Raw genomic sequence first — 17,216 nt, forward strand, 5'->3', positions numbered from 1 at the left:
GCTGCGGGGAAGTGCCTGTGCGTCTGTGTGTGTGCGGCGCGCGCGTGTGTCCCCCCCTCGGCAGAGAGGAAATGGTTGTTTTTGAGGCTGTTTTTTGTGAGCTGGATGGAGGGCGTAGCCAACTGCAACAAAGAGCGGCAAGGCTGCTGCAACCAGACGCCGACAGGACACGTTTCCTGAGAGGAGAGCGGGGGGCTTCTGAAGCCCTGCCCCGGGGCCCTCCTCCCCTGCCCTCCCGGAGCAGGCCCACGGTCCCGCCAGCCTGGCACTCGGGCACCACGAAGCAGCCACGGCGGCAGATAACCGCCCGGAGCATGAGCCCCTGCGCTGGGCCTGGGGACATCTGCACCCAGCTCAGGACGGGCAGGGCTCTGGTGGCCAGTCACCGGCTCTAGGGACTTGCCGGCCGTTCCCCCAGCGCGTAGGTACCGGCAACCCACAGTGCCCCTCCCCGGGTGGAGGAAATGTCCGGGCGTGGTAGAGAGGCCTCCTGACACAGGCCTTTGCCTGGGTCGGGGCCACACCTGCAGACCTGCTGGGCCAGAGCATTGTCCTGGAGGTGCAAGAAGGTGGGCTTCTGGACGTGCCGGGCAGGTGGCCCAGCAGGGCCTGAGGGCAGAGGACACGTCCCTGCCGAGGGGGCTGCAGCCCCTCTGCGTGTGCAGACACTCGGGGGAGGCCGTGCCACCCCACTGGAGAACCCCGTGCCCGACCGGGGCCCCGGAGCGGCTGTGCACAGAGAGAGAGGCGCCCGCGCCCCCCTCTACAAACACACGTACCCTGGACGTCGCGCGGGGAAAGCCCTCGGGCCCCTCTGGCTGCTTGCCGCCTTCACTAGCTGCCCGGCCAGCACCGGGCACCCTCGTTATGGAGAGGAGGCCACACACCTGCGAGACAACCTGGAAAGGGACGGGCTCGGTCCCCTCGGCTTGGCACTGTCGGCACCTGGGACGCCTGTGCCCTGCTCGCCTCCCGCTTCTGGAGCTCTGGAGAGTTCCAACGACTTTGACACCGAGCAGGCCTCGTGCCCTGGAAGCCTCGGCCCCTTGTGTGTGTGTGCGCAGGGGGAGGGGGGTTCGGTTTTACAATTCATTCAATGGCAAGCGGTAATCGTGAGATTAGTAACCGTTGTGTTCAGAAAGTACATTCAAGCCGTCAGTCTCAAGGACGGTCAGGTACCTGGAGTCACAGACTTTCCCCACGTGACCCGTCATGTAAATCAGACTTAGTTTCTCGCCAGCGTTGATAAAAGCAGACCCAGGGAGAGAAGTCGGTCTGGGGTCACGTGCATGGTCTTAACGTGGCGAGTGCTTAGGCTGCGCTGATTGTCACATCAGGATGGCGGGAACAGTCACAGCCCCCCCGACTTTGCATCCCATTCTTGTGGGGGGGGGGGCCCTGTGCCTGCTGCCTCGAGGAGCCCCGCGCCACCAAGCCTATGTCCCTGAAAGGAGATGGGGGTGGGGGGTGGGCAGGTCCTTGGAGAATCATAAGTCTCAAGACAACGTCTGTGCTTTGGGTCCCTGATGGGCTTTGCTCGTGTCACAGCACGTGTCCTTTGTAGCCAACGTGCCGGCTGACTTCTTCCCACCTGCCTTCTTTCCTTAGCCTGTGTTCTCTCACGCCTCTGCTCCAGCCTCCCGGAGGCTGCGGGGGGGTGGGGGGGTGGGTGGGCAGGGTCCTGTCTGCCCTCCAGGGGCACCCCTAGCCCTCCGCCTATGGCCCCCTTCTCCAAGGTCTGGGACGAGCGTGTAATTCCGAGTCCCTGAGCGCATGGTACAGGGGTCACCTCGCCAACGCACCTCTCCCCCGTCTTCTTTTAGAAGGGATCAGTGCCCTCCCCCTCATTTATTTAAGTCACTTCTCCCAGGGTGGACTCTGGTGGCTACTGGGTCAGCTCCCTCCAGCCCCTCTACCAGGTGAGGCAGGGAGGCCCAGGCCACTCACTGGGTCCTCCTGTCAGGCCATCGGCCGTCTGGCCCTGCCCACAGAGGACCCTCCTCAGCCACCCGTGGAACCGCGGGGCCCACCCTGGGCACCCAAACCCCCAAGGGCCCTCCCTGTGCCCCAGAGCTGCTTGCGCCGGGCACTGTGGCGGGAGCTGAGAGCGGCGAAGCCGGGGCTGCTGGGTGCACCGGGAGGCCGTGAACCCAGCAAGCCTGAGGGGCAGGCCCAAGAAGAGGGGCCTCGGGGGCCAGTTCCGGCAGCTCTTCCAAGAGAGGCCGTCTTGAGGCCAGGCCCCTCTGCAGGCGGCCCGTGTGCCTTGGCGTCAGCGTCTCTCATGTTGATGAAGTGCAGATGTGAGCGCGTCGTGGCGGGGACGACAGGAAGCGCGGAGCTGCAGCGGGCTGGCGGCTGTCCAAAGCCCAGGGCCCCCGGTCCTGCGTGCAGGCCGGTGGCGGGGCTGCCGGGCCCACAGCCTCAGCCCCGCGGCCAGGGCTCGGGCTGTCCTCCCAACACATGCTTGTCCCCTGCTCGTGCGTACGGCCTGCCGGACCCCTCTGGCCTAGGAGTGGCCCGGAAACCGAGTCGGGAAAGAGCTGAGATGGGCCGCCGGGTTCCTTTGCTTCTTTGGGTTTTGCACCTCCATCATACGCAGATGGCAGCCATCTGTGCTCACAACTCGGCAGAGGGTGGGGACACACGAGGACCCCGGGCCCCGGCCCGCCCCCACGCTGGTCTCCGCCTCGGGTGGAGAGTACGTTAAAGAAGGCTCTGATGTGGAACACGTCCGGAAGGGAGGGGGAGCCTGTTTCCATCCAGTACCTCGCGGCAGCCCTGGCTCGTCCGCCTGGCGGAGGAGGGGCAGCGACTCCATCGGTTCTGTGAGCCAAAGAGAGCTCCTGAGCTCTGACTGCGCCCACCAGGCTCACCGGTCACCGCCGGCCCTCCTGGAGCCCCGGCCACGTGCTCACGTGCCTCCGCTGACGGGAGGGTCTGCCCTGACGAGCGTCCCCTCCCTCCCCCTTCCTCAGCAGTCCCGCTCTTCACAGGCAAGGCTGCGGTTAGATGCACTGACCACACAGCCGGGGGCCCCAGGGGCGCCGCAGACCCAGCCGCCCCCTCCTTGCCCGCGCTGTGCAGAGAGGATCTGAGTGCAGGGTGCACAGCGCCAGGACCCCTGAATTCTATTGTTTCCCAAGGTGGGAGGGGGAAGCTACCTCAAGGCAGAAGTTTCTAGACCCAGGGAGGGCAGGAGCCCCAGGTCATTGTCGGCAGGAGAGAGGTTGCTGGAAGGTTAAGGTGGGGGGTGGGACCCATGCCTCCGAACCTCCCCTCCCTGGGGCTGCGTGGGGTCACGGGGGCCCGTGGACATGAGGACAGGGATGGGGTCCGGGGGATGTGCTGGGACCCCTGCCTCTATTCAGCCCAGGTGAGGGGCTCTCCGACCCCACACTGGGCATCGTGCACTGGTCCTCAGTCCATCAGGCTTGGGGCCCCGCACCCCCTTCCCCAGGCCCGCTGGGGTGTGAACGCTCTACGGCCCCCCCCCCCCCCCGGCCGGCCTTTTCCCTTCTTCCTCGGCCCAGCTGAGGGCATGGACAGGTGTGTTTCAGAGGAGCATTTGCACAGCAGAAGGCCATCAAGGCAGGGAGGAAAACGTCCTGAGCACGTCCCTGGCCCTGTCGGCTGCAGAGGACACGCAGGTGGCCTTCAGCCCCGGGAGGAGTCGGGGCCCCGGTTTGCCGTATCGCTGTGCCGAGGAAGCCCGTCCGGCACGCGTCTCTGTGGGGCTGGTGGCGTGAGGGCTCCGAGCTGACATGGCTGCCGTGTCCCCCGCACAGCGAGGCAGTCTGGGAGAACATGGCCCGCGTGTGCGTGAAGACCCAGCGGCTGGACGTCGCCAAGGTGTGCCTGGGGAACATGGGCCACGCCCGTGGAGCCCGAGCGCTGCGCGAGGCCGAGCAGGAGCCAGAGCTGGAGGCCAGGGTGGCCGTGCTGGCCATACAGCTGGGCATGCTGGTGAGTCCGGCAAAGCCCCAGGGCGGGCGGATGGGGGTGGGGGGGGCTGCCCTGCGGCAGAGGTAGGGTTGCGGCTGGCCCCACTGGGGAGGCCATGGCGTCTGCTCGTCTGGGTCACTAGCTTCCTCCAGAAAGCAGAGCGAAGCCCCTGAGGCACCACCGAGGCCTGTGTCCTCCGCCGCTGTCCTCCCCGTCTCAGGCACGTGCGTGAAACTCCCAGGCCGTCATGCACCTGGGAGGCCAGGTGGGGTTGGGGTCCGCAGGATGGTGCAGCAGGCGGGGTCTCCTCCTCGGCATGCAGGGGCAGCCCCCCAGCCTTCCTGGCTGATGCTTTCTCCCCGCGGGACACACTGCCACGCTGGCCTGGGCATCGCCGCCCCCAGGGGACACCAGCAGGCTTCCTGGAGCCCGAGGGCCCACGCTCACTCTCCCCTCTCCAGGAGGACGCCGAGCAGCTGTACCGGAAGTGCGGCCGCTACGACCTCCTCAACAAGCTGTACCAGGCGTCCGACCAGTGGCAGAAGGCCGTGGAGGCAGCGGAACTGCGGGACCGCATCCACCTGCGCACCACCTACTACAACTACGCCAGGCACCTGGAGGCCAGCGCCGACCGCAGCCTGGCCCTCAGCCAGTGAGCGAGGGCCCACGGGGAGGGCCGGGGCGGGCCCCTGTTCCCCTGCTCCCTCGGCCAGTGAGCGAGGGCCCACGGGGAGGGCCGGGGCGGGCCCCTGTTCCCCTGCTCCCTCGGCCAGTGAGCGAGGGCCCACGGGGAGGGCCGGGAGGGGCCCGCATGCCCCTGCTTCATTCTCTGCCCCGGGGAGGGCCTTGGAGGCGCTCAGAAGAAGCTTGTAGGCTGAGGCACCGCCTCAGAGCAGGTGGCAGCCTTCTGGGTGGGAGGCTCCGCAGGGCAGCTGGAGCTCAGTCTCGTCAGAACCTCAGGCCCCCGAGCGTCTCGCGCTGGGCTCCGGTCTCCGGGCCTGGGGTCGCCGGCAGCGCTGAGACCACGGGAGGAGCCACTGCCCCGCTGGCCTTGCAGCTACGAGAAGTCGGACACCCACCGCTTCGAGGTGCCCAGGATGCTCTCGGAGGACCCACAGTCCCTGGAGCTCTACGTCAATAAGATGAAGGACAAGTGAGTGTCGCCGCCAGGTGGTGGGCAGACGCAGGGTTGGCCGTGGTGCCCAGGGGCATCCTGCCGCTGCTTCCCTCGGGTGGGGGGCGGGGGGCGGGGAGGGGGCGGGCGCGGAGCATGAGGCATCCGTGCTCTCCTGCAGAGCTGCGCCCTCCTGGCTGCTGGTGGCGCTGGGGTCCCGGGGCTCCTTTCCAGGGTGTGCAGGCCCTGAAGGGGATCGTGGGCTCCCCCCAGGACCCTGTGGAGGTGGTGGGCCCAGTACCTGGAGAGCCAGGCAGAGATGGACGCCGCGCTGCACTACTACGAGCTGGCACAGGACTACTTCTCCCTGGTCCGCATCCACTGCTTCCAGGGCAACATCCAGAAGGTAGACGCCTCTGGGGCGCCTGGGGGCTCAGTCGGGTAAGCCTCCTGTCTCGGCTCAGGTCATGATCTCATGGTTCGTGGGGTCCAGCCTCGCGTCGGGCTCTGTGCTGACAGCTCGGAGCCTGGAGCCTGCTTCCGATTCTGTGTCTCCCTCTCTCTCTCTGCCCCTCCCCTGCTCACTCTCTGCGTCTCTCACTCTCTCAAAAATAAATAATCATTAAAAAAAATAATAAAGAAGGTCGGACGGGGCAGGGGGCAGGCCTGCCAGGCATGGGGAGGCAGAGACATGGCCCCAGGGCTCCCTGCTCTCTTTCCAGGCTGCTGAGATTGCAAATGAGAGCGGAAACTGGGCCGCGTCCTATCATCTGGCCCGCCAGTACGAGAGTCAGGAGGAGGTGAGGCAGGCAGTGCACTTCTACGCGCGCGCACAGGCCTTCAACAACGCCATCCGCCTGTGCAAGGTAGGCGGCCGGCCGGCGTGCAGCCCCTGGTGGCTAAAGCCGGGCAGGTGGGAGGCTCCGTCCAGGTCACTTCAGAAAGAGGAGAGAGTTGTATCGCGAGGCCCTATTCCCCACCCCGGCCTGTTTCCACCACGCCCGCCTCACTCTGGGCGCCGGGAGCGTCCGCCCCTCATCTGCCTGCCGCAGCCTCCTTGGCGGTGTTTGCAAAAGCGAGCACTCGGGCTGGCTTGGCGCTTGGGGCCTGTGCACAGCAAGGAGGGACATTCTGAGTGGGCGAGAGTGCCCCCGCCCACCCTGGAGAGCCCTCGTGTCAGATAGGTCCTACAACATTGTTAATAGGAAGAGAAGGGAGCCCCCCCAGAATTCTGTGTGCGGACCCGGGGAGACATTCGACACTGGAAACCACAGTCATGTAGACCAACAGCGTGCCGGGCAGGGGCGGTGGGCTCCTCGGGCGCCCTCAGCACAGTGCACAGGAGGCCTGGCGACCCCGTCCCCGCAGGAGAACGGCCTGGACGACCAGCTCATGAACCTGGCCCTGCTGAGCTCCCCTGAGGACATGACGGAGGCAGCGCTCTACTACGAGGACAAGGGCGAGCACGTGGACAGGGCGGTGATGCTGTACCACAAGGTGAGCCAGCGGCCCAGTACCCCGGGGCCTGCCGCCGTGCCGGGGGTGCCACTCGGGCGTTCTCGGGACCTGGGGCCTGGGCGGCTGCTCAGAGTGCCCCACCATCCACAGGCCGGCCACTTCTCCAAGGCTCTGGAGCTGGCCTTCGCCACCCAGCAGTTTGTGGCCCTGCAGCTCATAGCGGAGGACCTGGACGAGAGTTCGGACCCCGCCCTCCTGGCCCGCTGCTCGGACTTCTTCCTTGAGCACAATCAGTACGAGAAGGCGGTGGAGCTGCTCCTGGCCGCAAAGAAGGTACGGCCTGGGGCCCCCGCGTGGTGCCCACTCAGGCACCGAAGCCCGGGGCCACCTTTTCCAGACACGGTGGATGTAGCTCTGCCGTCTCTGATGGTTACGGTTTCACAAGGAGGCTGTGGCTCTGGCCTGCCCTGGGGGTGTTGGAGCCTGGGAACGGGCTCACCCGTGCAGCCCCTTCGTGAGTCTTCACGTCGTAACCAGGGCGGCATGCTCGTCCTTTCCGTGTGCGCGGCAAACACACATGACATCAGATTTAGCATCTTAGCTATTTTCTAAGTGTGTTTAAAAAGTTTTTTAGCTTTATTTATTTGAGAGAGAGAGAGAGAGAGCATTCACATGCAGGAGGGGCAGAGAGAGAGAGAGAGAGAGAGAGAGAGAGAGAGTCCCAAGCAGGCTCCGTGCTGTCAGGGCCCAACATGGGGCTCAAACTCACGAATCATGAGATAATGGCCTGAGCCGAAACTAAGAGTCAGACACTTAGGCGACTGAGCCCCCCAGGTGCCCTGCTCTTTCTGAGTGTCGAGTGCGTTGACATTGTGGTGCAACCTCCACGTACCTCCTTTCATCTTGCAAAACCGAAGCTCTGTCCCCCTGAAATGCCAGCTGCCCATCCTCCCCTAGCCCCGGCACCCGCCGTCTACCTCCTGTGTCTATGAGTTTGACGACTCCGGAGACCACACGTAAGTGGAATCGTACAGGATCTGCCCTTGTGGGTCCGGTTTATTTCACTGAGTGTCGTACCGTCAAGGTTCATCGGTGCTGTAGCAGGTGTCAAAACCTCCTTCCTTTTTCAGGCCAAGTAGTACTCCGTTCCGCATAGGCAGTGCCTCGTGTTTCCCTGCCCTCGGACACTGGCTCGCCTCCACCTCTTGGCTCTTGTGAATACTGCTGCTGTGAACACGGGTGTACAAATCTCTCTTCAACCCTGCTTTCAATTCCTGCAGGCACTTACCCAGAAACGGAATTACCAGACTATCTGGTAACTCGGTTCTAGTTTTTTGAGGACCCTCCAGACCGTCTTCCACAGCCGCTGCCCCAGTTTTCATTGCCAGCAGCCGTGCACAGGGCTCCCATCCTGCCACGTCCTAACCGTCACTTGTTGGTAGCGTTTTATAGAGAGCACTCTCAGGCGTGTTGCAGCCATACTCTAAGTAGAAGGCTTGTCCCTGATAGCCACTGAATGGAGACAAAGAAAACTGTTAGCCATGCGAAATCAGCCTGTCCAAATTGAAAGTTATTTCTTCCTGAAGCCAGAATTGTGCTTGTAGCACGTGCCTCCCTGGTGGGCGACATGAGAATTCTCGCCCAAGTAAGAGGCACGTGCCGGGTTCATGGCCAGACCCAGCAGATAGATGCACATGTCCACCCTCCCTAAGGCAGCCCCAGGCCTAATCTGAGTCAGCAAAAACACCACAGGGCTTTTTCTAGCCAGATAAGTGGATTCTGTAGTTTCACAGTGAAACCCAGATAAGCCAGAACAGCCGGGGAAAATTTGGAAGAAGATTAACAAGCGGTGACGAGGCCCCAAGATTGTAAAATGCATCGGAGATAGAACAGTTGAGGTCGAGTCCACGAGCAGGCCTACAGGTCAGTGGAAAATATTAGAAAACCCAGAAGGAGAACCATTTACATAGGCACATCTAGCAGGTGCTGAGGAGCACTTCACAACCGGGGGCAAAAGGTGAACCGTCCGCTCAAAGGGGTTGATGCAACGAGGCAGCCACTTGGGAAAACACGCAAGTAAACCCTCTTCGTCTCCTGTGTCCCAGTAAGTTCCAGATGTGTCTACGATTTAAGTGTCCCAGTGAAACGGCAGCCAGCACCGAAAGCCATGGGACGTCTCGTACAGTCTGAAAACACAGAAGGTGTGTTCTGAGTAGGATTCAAAACCCAATGGGAAAGACTCATTGATGTAACCAAATATAAATTTGAAAATAACACATGGAAAAAAACACCATAAAAGAGTAAAGATAAATAATAAAATGAGAAAAGATATGTTCTACCTCTATCCCAAAGTCTCCTGTTCCTAATATGTATGGAGTTCCTATAAACAGTAGGAAATTTACCAGCAACTCACAAGGAAAGGACAAAGATTGTGGACAGTTTCTTTTAAGAAGGAAATGTAGATGGGAACGCCTGGGTGGCTCTGTCAGTTAAGCATCTGACTGTTGATTTCAACTCAGGTCATGATCCCAGGGTCGTGAGTTCGAGCCCCATGTCAGGCTCCTTGCGGATGGCTCGGATTCTCTCTCTCTCCCCTCCCCCCCAAAATAAATAAGTAAACTTAAAAAAAAAAAAAAGGAAGGAAATGTGGGTGGTTCCAGAACATCGGATTCTTAGCCTCGTTTGTAATAAGAGAAATACAAATCAAAACTCACGGAGATCCCGTTTGCCCTGGATTCCACCCATGAAGGTGAAAAGGTAAGCAAACCCCCTGGATTGTTGTGGGACACAGGTGTGCTCGGGCAGGACAGGAACGCGGCAGGCACTGCCTGTCCCGGCCCGGGATCAGTCCCAACAGCGCACCGGCAGGCAGCGACGAGGCAGGTGTGCACCTGCGGGCGGGGCGGCGAGGAGCCAGCGTCCTCTTGTGGTGGAGCACCGCTCAGCCATCCAAACCACAGAGGTGGCATCTCCTCCAAGACCTGCCCTCAAGTGGAGGATACAAAATTTCCCTTAAATTTTTAAGAAAATTAATTCAAACCCTTAACTTAAAAATTTGAGAAGAATCGTGGAAGAAAATCAATTTCTGGCTTCTCTTTCCTCCCACAAGCAGGACAGTGTGCTCTGGGGCTCCCCGCCCCCCCCCCTTGCCCTGCATAGTGCATAGCATGACACAGTCACCCGGCTGAGCGTCGGCCTCTGTGTGGTGAGCCGCCACCTCGGGCCCCGTGGTGACCGCCCCTCCCGCCCCCCCGCCTCCCCCCCCGGCGCCTTGCAGCACCACGAAGCCCTGCAGCTCTGCCTGGAGCAGAACATGACCATCACCGAGGAGATGGCTGAGAAGATGACCGTGCCCAAGGACTCCAAGGACCTGTCTGAAGAGTCTCGGCGCCAGCTGCTGGAGCAGATCGCCAACTGCTGCATGCGCCAGGGCAGCTACCACCTGGCCACCAAGAAGTACACGCAGGCGGGGAACAAGCTCAAGGTGAGCACGCCCGCCGGCGGGGTGGCACCCACGTGCCCGCGAATCGCGTCTCCGCTTGCCCCGAGTTTAAGCGAGTTTAAGCCCAACCGACTTTCCCTGCCTGGGCTTGCCTGCGTCCTGCGGGGACCAAGGAGCCCTGAGCTCCCTCTGGTGGTGAAATCCTCGTGAGCCTGCCTGGCGCTTCCCCGTCTAGGCCATGAGAGCGCTGCTGAAGTCGGGGGACACGGAGAAGATCGTGTTCTTTGCGGGCGTCTCGAGGCAAAAGGAGATCTACATCATGGCTGCCAACTACCTGCAGTCCCTGGACTGGCGGAAGGAGCCGGAGATCATGAAGACCATCATCGGCTTCTACACCAAGGGGCGGGCCCTGGACCTCCTGGCCAGCTTCTACGAGGCCTGCGCCCAGGTACACGCCCTCCGCCCGGTCCCCGGTCCCCCCCGCCCCGGGGCGGCTCGTGGACCCCTGCGGGCCCTGACGGGTCTCCTCCTTGCAGGTGGAGATCGATGAATACCAAAACTACGACAAAGCCCACGGGGCGCTGACCGAGGCCTACAAGTGCCTGGCCAAGGCCAAGGCCAAGAGCCCCCTGGACCAGGAGACCAAGCTGGCTCAGCTGCAGAGCAAGATGACACTGGTGAAGCGGCTCATCCAGGCCCGAAGGTGCGTTCACAGGACGGCTGCACCTCGGACCCCACGGAGCCCCCAGGCTCCCCCTCACAGCTGGGAACCAGACCCGGGTGTCACATGCAGCCAGCGCTCAGCAGGGAGCCCCGTGAGCCCTGGGTGGGATGCATGGACGTCATGTTGCGTCCTTCACACTAAGCTCCTCCTGGGGAATTCTCAAACCTAGGTGCATTCCCAGGCCAGTTCCAGAAAAAAACAGAGAAGTCTGGGGTGGGGGCAGTGAGGCAGATGTGGGTCAGGAGAGCATGTGTGTGAGGGGAGCCCGGGGCCTTCTAAAGTGTGTGCAGGGCTCCAGCTTAATGGTTGGGAGCCGGCGGGCCACCACAGCACCCAGGGGTGCGGGGACAGTTTGAAGGGAGCTTGCAAGTAGCAGGTTGTTGCTGTTTTTAGGAGAGACCATGTAAATTCGGACATGATGCCAGTTTTTATCTCCTGGCAACCCACCCGGCTTTGCCAGGAGCCTGCTATGTGGGCAGCAGGGCTCGGCTTATCCCTGAACCAGTACAAGCCTTTTCCTCATCTGGGAACAGGCTTTTAAAAGAAAAGTTGCAAAAATATTTTGAACCCTTGTACAAAGTGGGGCTCCCTGCTTGGATACGTAAGTTCTGGCATATCTGCTACGCCTGGGCTGCGGGAGGGAGAGAGCAGGACATTGGGAAGCAAAGAGCAGGGCTCCCTGGAGCTCCTTCCTGGTCCCCCCGCCGCTTACACCACCCCTGTTCCGCGACGGACCCCGGACCCCAGCGTGTCGTGTCCAGCGCGCCGCTGCGCTGGTCTTCGCTGGTGCTCACCCCCTGCCTGCCCTCCTCGGGCAGGGCGCCCTGCATCCCCCTGCATCAGTGTCCCCTTCCAGACTGGTGGGCCGGCAGGGATTGGGGTGACAAGCTGAGTGTAGCACCGTAGCAGGAGTGCGAGCTAGCCCGAGTTTCCATTCAACGAATCGGTGAGTTTATGAATGAACTCAGTAATGAATCAGTTTAATTCATGGGAATTAACTTCACAAAAGTTTCGCGCCGCCGACTCCAGGAGCTCCTCATTCAGGTGGGGAGGCTGCTCTGACCCCTGTCCCCTGACCGCGGCCGTGTTCCTGCTCTGGGCAGGACATATGCCGAGGACCCTAAGGAGGCGGTCAAGCAGTGTGAGCTGCTCCTGGAGGAGCCCGAGCTGGACAGCAGCGTCCGCGTCGGGGACGTCTACAGCTTCCTGGTGCAGCACTACCTGCAGACGGAGGAGTTCCAGGCGGTGAGGCGGCGCGGGGGCGGGGCTTCCGGGGAAGGGGGCGGGCTCCGCTTCGCGGCCGTCCCCGCCCTCTGAGCCGCAGGTGTTTCTCCTGTGTTTGATTTTTCAGCCTTTTTTATTTGGAATAATTTCAAACTGAGAATTACAAGAATAAGAGAACCCACACATAACCCTTCATCAGGTTTGGCAGGTTTAAAAATTTTGCTACATTTACTTACTCATTTTACGTGTGTGTTTTCAAATTTCTATTTTCTACCTAACATGGGTATTTTTCTGAGCGCTCTGAGAATCGCAGGCGCCCTGCCCTCCCCGCTCAGTTCGCAGACACTCGGGTAGATGCCCAGGGCTGGGATGGTGGGGTTGTGTGGTAAGTGTGTGTTTAACGTTTTAAGAAACTGCCAGACTTCTTCCTTTTTGTAGTGTCTTTTTCACGGTTGGTTTCAAGGTTATTCTAGCCTTATAAAATGCACTGGGGAGCATGCCCACCTCCCGTATTTTCCAGAAGAGTTTATGTAAGATTGCTTGATTTCTTCCTTCCTTGATAGAATGCCTACCTGAACCCACCTGGCCTGGAGCTTTCTTTGCGGAAGGGTTTCGGTAATTCATTTTAGCAGAGCACTTCTCAGCCATTTTGGTGTCTGGACCCCTTTGCACTAGGAGAGTTATTGAGGACCCAAAGACCATTGGTCTGTGTGGGGCGCACCTACCAGTATTTACTATTACCCAATAAAACTAATGTAAAAATATTTGTTAATTCACTTAAACCCGTGATATGTTAACATAAGTAACATTTTCATTGAAGCAATTTTATATTTTTTATATTTTGCGAAACAAATTGAGTGAGGAAAGTAGCACTATGTTACATTTCTCCAAATCTCTCGTCCAGCTAAATCCGATGGGATCAGTTTCTGCTTTTGCACTCAACTTGGTGAAATAGGGTTTTTCTTAGCTGAAATATATGAAGAAAATGTAGCCTCACAGCAATACGTAGGTGAAGGGGCCTCTTCAGACACGTGCAGGTCACCTTTGATGCTGCGCCACAAGTCAACAAGTGGTAATTCTTTTTTTTTAATGTTTATTTATTTTTGAGGACAGAGGATTTGAAGCAGGCTCTGTGCTGAGAGCAGAGAGCCCAATGTGGGGCTCGAACTCACGAACTATGAGATCATGACCTGACCTGAAGTCAGCTGAGCCACCTAGGCGCCCCAGGTGGCAATCCTCAAAAGTTAGTTGCGATGTTGGAATGCTGTTGTATTCTGTCACGTTTAAAACTCGATGGTCTGTCTCAGATCTTTTACACACACATCGTTTTATGACATCATGTTGTTTGCGGAGTTGGAAGATGTTGACACATTTCATTATACGTATCAGAACACCATATTTGCAGAAATCACCACCAGCCTCGTCAGAAAATACGGCATCGGGAAGACGTCCGGCTCGTGGTGGCCGATACGCAAGGTTTCTGAAATCCTTCCGTTTGAAAGCTCAGATTTTATCCTTGGCAAAACTCTTGCCTGTTCCTCTTTTCCTTGACGTGGTGGCCCCTTGGTTCCTTTTTGAGACAGTCTGCCACGAACCCGAGTCTGAGTAGCCACGCTTACCTGCAGTCACGTTTACAAGTAAAGGCGGTATTCTATGCGCGAGCGGCCACTTTTGCTCACGACCTCCAAAGCTGTGCCTCGTCTCCGCGCACGTTCGGTACGACCCGTCTTTCACTTCCGCCGTCCTGGTGGGTGCGTCGCGGTAGCTCATGGTGGTTTCAGTGCCCCTCTCTCTCTGACCACCGGTGTCGCGCAGCTGCTCATAGGTTCGTCTCCTCCTCCAAGTGCCCGAATCCTCCCCTGTCAGTTTGTTGGGGGTCTGTCTTCTCAACGTTGCTTGTGGCCCTTATGAATTCTGGGGACCTTTCCTTTACCAGCTGTGACCTCTAGTGTTTTCTCCCTGTCTGGGGGAAATTCCCTCCTGTCCCTCTCTCCTCTCCTTACGGAACTGCAATGATCTGTGTATACTATCCCCTGCTTCAACTGATGGTCCTCTTTTTTTTCCAGAATTTTCTCTGGTTTTCATTTTTGGTGGTGGCTTTTACTGTTGCTTCAAGTTTACCAGGCCTGTTCAGTACTCTGATGTTGCTCCTGGGCCTGTATTACACCTGCTGTTATAATTTTCCCCACTAGTAGCTTCTGGATCACATCGAGTTAGTTCCCTTGTCTTTTCTCTCGAGTTTGGTCACATCTTGTTGTTGTTCCTTACGTCTAGCAGTTCCTGGACATTATGGATAAACCACCATAGAGACTCTGGATTTTTTAGGTTCCTTCCTTCCTTCCTTCCTTTCCTTCCATCCTTCCTTTCCTTCTTTCCTTTCCTTCCTTCCTTCCTTCCTTCCTTCCTTCCTTCCTTCCTTCCCTTCCTTCCTTTCCTTCCTCCCTCCCTCCCTTCTTCCCTCCCTCCCTTCCTCCCTCTCCTTCCCTTCCTTCCTTCCAGCATTGCAGGTAGCAACAAGAGCCTCTATGCTCAGCACATCACCTGGGGCTGGGCTTGATGTCAGCCCCTGTCCCCACCACATGCAGCATGTGCTAGCTAGGTTGACCAGAGAGCCGCGTTCATGGTCAGGGTGTGGGCTCCCCTCAGTGATTGTCTTCTGACGTCTCCTCACTTCTGGCTGCTGCAGTTGACCTCAGTTCTGGTTCTGGTTCTTCGAGTCAGTGAGGGTGGGTTTTCTATGTGACATTCAGCTTCCCACAGTGGCCCTTGTTTGGAGCCTGTGGGACTTAGCAACCTTAACTTAGAAGAAATAAACATGAGTGGTGAGGTGGACAGGCCTAGGTCTCCTCCGGGCAGGGAAAGAAGGCCCCTGTCACTGCTCCGGTGTCTCCCATGCTCCCTCGCACTCACCTCGTCACCACGTCGGAGCCCAACCATAAGGCCCCTGACCCTGGTCAGTGTCCTCAGTGGCCAGGACATCCAGGAGCACTTCTGTCTTTGTCACCCTTCAGCTGCGTCTGGTGACCGTGCCTGCCTTCTGGAAACTGCTTCCTTGCCCGTGCCGACACCAGCTGTGCACACGGAGGGTGACGCCCCTGGGCCACAGTGCAGCCCTGCAGTCTCTGGCAGACCCCACCCCGGGGGGGCACGCCCTCAATTCCCCTCGCTGCCGAAGCTCAGAGCCCTGGCATTGGCCTTGGCCTGCCTTGTGCTTGTGTCCCGTGAGCCCTGCATGGTGCCTGGGTCACACAGGCAGTGGACACATTCTCAGGAAATCTCTTCCTGTGCGGGTGTCCCCCCACCTCGCTTGAGAATGCCGGAGGGCTTGCATTCTGCCCATCCTCCGTCCTTCCAACACTCATGGCTCACCTTTCTACTTTCATCTTTCTCTCTTACTTTTTATATCTTGGTTCTGTCTGCTCAAAATAAAATTGCTCAGGAAATTTATCATATTTAAGAAATGCTAAGATTAAGGGCACCTGAGTGACCCAACCTGTTGAGCATCTGACTTCAGCTCAGATCACGATCTCATGGTTTGTGACTTTGAGCCCCATGTCGGGCTCTCTGCTGTCAGTGCAGAGCCCGCTTCAGATCCTCTGTCCCCCTCTCTCTGCCCCTCCCCCCGCCCAAAGCAAACATTAAAAAAAAAGAATACTAAGATCTAGAGAACCTGGTTGGCTCAGTCAGTTAAGCGTCTGGCCCTTGATTTTAGCTCAGGTCATGATCTCACAGTTCATGAGATCAAACTCAGTGTCGGGGTCTTTGTGGACAGTGTGGAGCCTGCTTGGGATTCTCTTTCTCCCCTTCCCCCGCTCACACACGTGTGTGCTCTCTCTCTCTAAAAATACACTTTATTTATTTTTTAAATGTTTATTTGAGAGAGAGAGAGCAAGCAAGGGAGGGGCAGAGAGAGAGGGAGACACAGAATCCAAAACAGGCTCCAGGCGCTGTGATGTCAGCGCAGAGCCCGACATGGGGCTAGAACTCATGAGCCTGATCATGACCTGATCCAAAGTCAGACACCCAACTGACTGAGCCACCCAGGTGCCCCTCAAAATACACTTAAAAAAAAAAAAATTAAGATCTGATCTTTCCCATAAACAGTTTTAAAGCTCCTAGAAATTTTGATCACATCTGAGCTGATATGAAGTGTACCTTGGGAGTGGGCCTTAGAAGCCACATGGGACCCTGTTCCTCCCCTCATTCTTGTGTGTGGCCCTCCCTGTGGGTGCAGCAGGCGTCAGCGGGTGCAGGCAGGCCTGGGCAGATGTGAGCAGGCATGGGCAGGTGAGGGCAGGTGTGGGGCCGGCGTTGGCACGTGTGGAAGGGGGGACAGGTGTAGGCAGATGTAAGCAGGCACAGCAGGCGAGTGGCGGGCCTGGGCACATGTGGACAGGTGTGGGTCCTCGAGCACAGGCCGCTCACAGGACTCTCCGGGGCAGCTGGCTGGACCTGTTCGGCCGGGAGTGCTGATCACAGCTGACGGCATTGACAGAGGCTTAAAGTTGGACACCTTGGAAAGGCCGTGCAGTCACAGACAACTGCCCTGTTGGGAAGGTGTCCCTCACCACCTGGGGCGGGTGCCCAGGAAGCTCCGTGCCCCGGACTGAGGGGGTGGCTCCCCTGGTTCTCGCCGTGGACTAACCCGGTAACGGCTGTCCCCACCCAGGCATACAGGTATCTGGAGGAGATGCGGAAGAAAGTGCCCTCCGCCAACATGTCGTACTACGTGAGCCAGCAGACCGTGGACGCCGTGCACCGGGGCCTGGGCCTCCCTGTGATGCGTGCCATGTCCGGGCGGGTCCACCACAACAGCGTCGACGACCGCAGAGAGGCAGATGAGGAGGTGCAGGAGGAGGAAGAGGATAGCGAGCCCTGACAGCCGCTGCTGCTCCCCCAGAACCTGCCAGGGTTCATGGCAAGAGCCTGACTTTCTCGTTGAAATGACAGCTGTGTCTGACACCCCAGGGCACCGGCTGTCCTGCTCAGAAGGGGCCTTGAGGTCCCTTTCCTGCCCAGGGACTTGGTTCCTCTTCTCCAGGACCGTCTCCCCAGCATAGTCTGTAAAGCCTAAAAACCTTGTGGAACTCGATGGACTGCAGATATTAGCGTGTTCACTGCGCCTCGTCCCAACACCCAGGCGAGTTCCAGGAGAGCACGTCTCACGGCTCCTGGCAGGACACGCCATCCCTGACCATGGGGCCCAGCGTCCACTGGAACAGACATAGGGGTGGCCAGCACGGGTGGGGGGGGGTGCAGTTCTCTGCACGAGGCAGCCTGGTGTCTCCGTCCACGTGGGCGTGTCCCATCAC

The 17,216-nt window shown here is 59.0% G+C and overlaps 1 protein-coding gene and 1 non-coding gene across 11 annotated transcripts in view; one reads left to right on the forward strand and one right to left on the reverse strand.

Moving 5' to 3' along the window:
* IFT140 (intraflagellar transport 140) overlaps positions 1–16,996 on the forward strand; it is a 71,983-nt gene extending 54,987 nt beyond the window's left edge. For 7 of the 10 annotated variants that reach the window (XM_042972443.1, XM_042972440.1, XM_042972441.1 and 4 more), the window contains 12 exons: positions 3,786–3,963; positions 4,404–4,594; positions 5,000–5,095; positions 5,330–5,462; positions 5,779–5,922; positions 6,425–6,553; positions 6,665–6,847; positions 9,792–9,998; positions 10,192–10,404; positions 10,493–10,659; positions 11,784–11,925; positions 16,574–16,996. In XM_042972443.1, the coding sequence (XP_042828377.1) occupies positions 3,786–3,963; positions 4,404–4,594; positions 5,000–5,095; positions 5,330–5,462; positions 5,779–5,922; positions 6,425–6,553; positions 6,665–6,847; positions 9,792–9,998; positions 10,192–10,404; positions 10,493–10,659; positions 11,784–11,925; positions 16,574–16,783 (1,993 nt within the window). In that variant the 3' untranslated portion in view covers positions 16,784–16,996. Of the gene's footprint in view, positions 1–3,785; positions 3,964–4,403; positions 4,595–4,999; positions 5,096–5,329; positions 5,463–5,778; positions 5,923–6,424; positions 6,554–6,664; positions 6,848–9,791; positions 9,999–10,191; positions 10,405–10,492; positions 10,660–11,783; positions 11,926–12,031; positions 12,113–12,467; positions 12,642–16,573 lie in introns of those variants that run through there. The other 3 variants (XR_006212696.1, XM_042972445.1, XM_042972446.1) reach the window with 3 other exon arrangements.
* On the reverse strand, positions 1,229–1,357 carry LOC122234793. Its single transcript, XR_006212744.1, has one exon. It is a non-coding gene; the product is annotated as a small nucleolar RNA SNORA72 (small nucleolar RNA).
* Positions 16,997–17,216: the final 220 nt, after the last annotated feature.

Source organism: Panthera tigris, chromosome E3 (genome assembly GCF_018350195.1).
Source record: "Panthera tigris isolate Pti1 chromosome E3, P.tigris_Pti1_mat1.1, whole genome shotgun sequence".
NCBI classification, from domain to species: domain Eukaryota; kingdom Metazoa; phylum Chordata; class Mammalia; order Carnivora; family Felidae; genus Panthera; species Panthera tigris.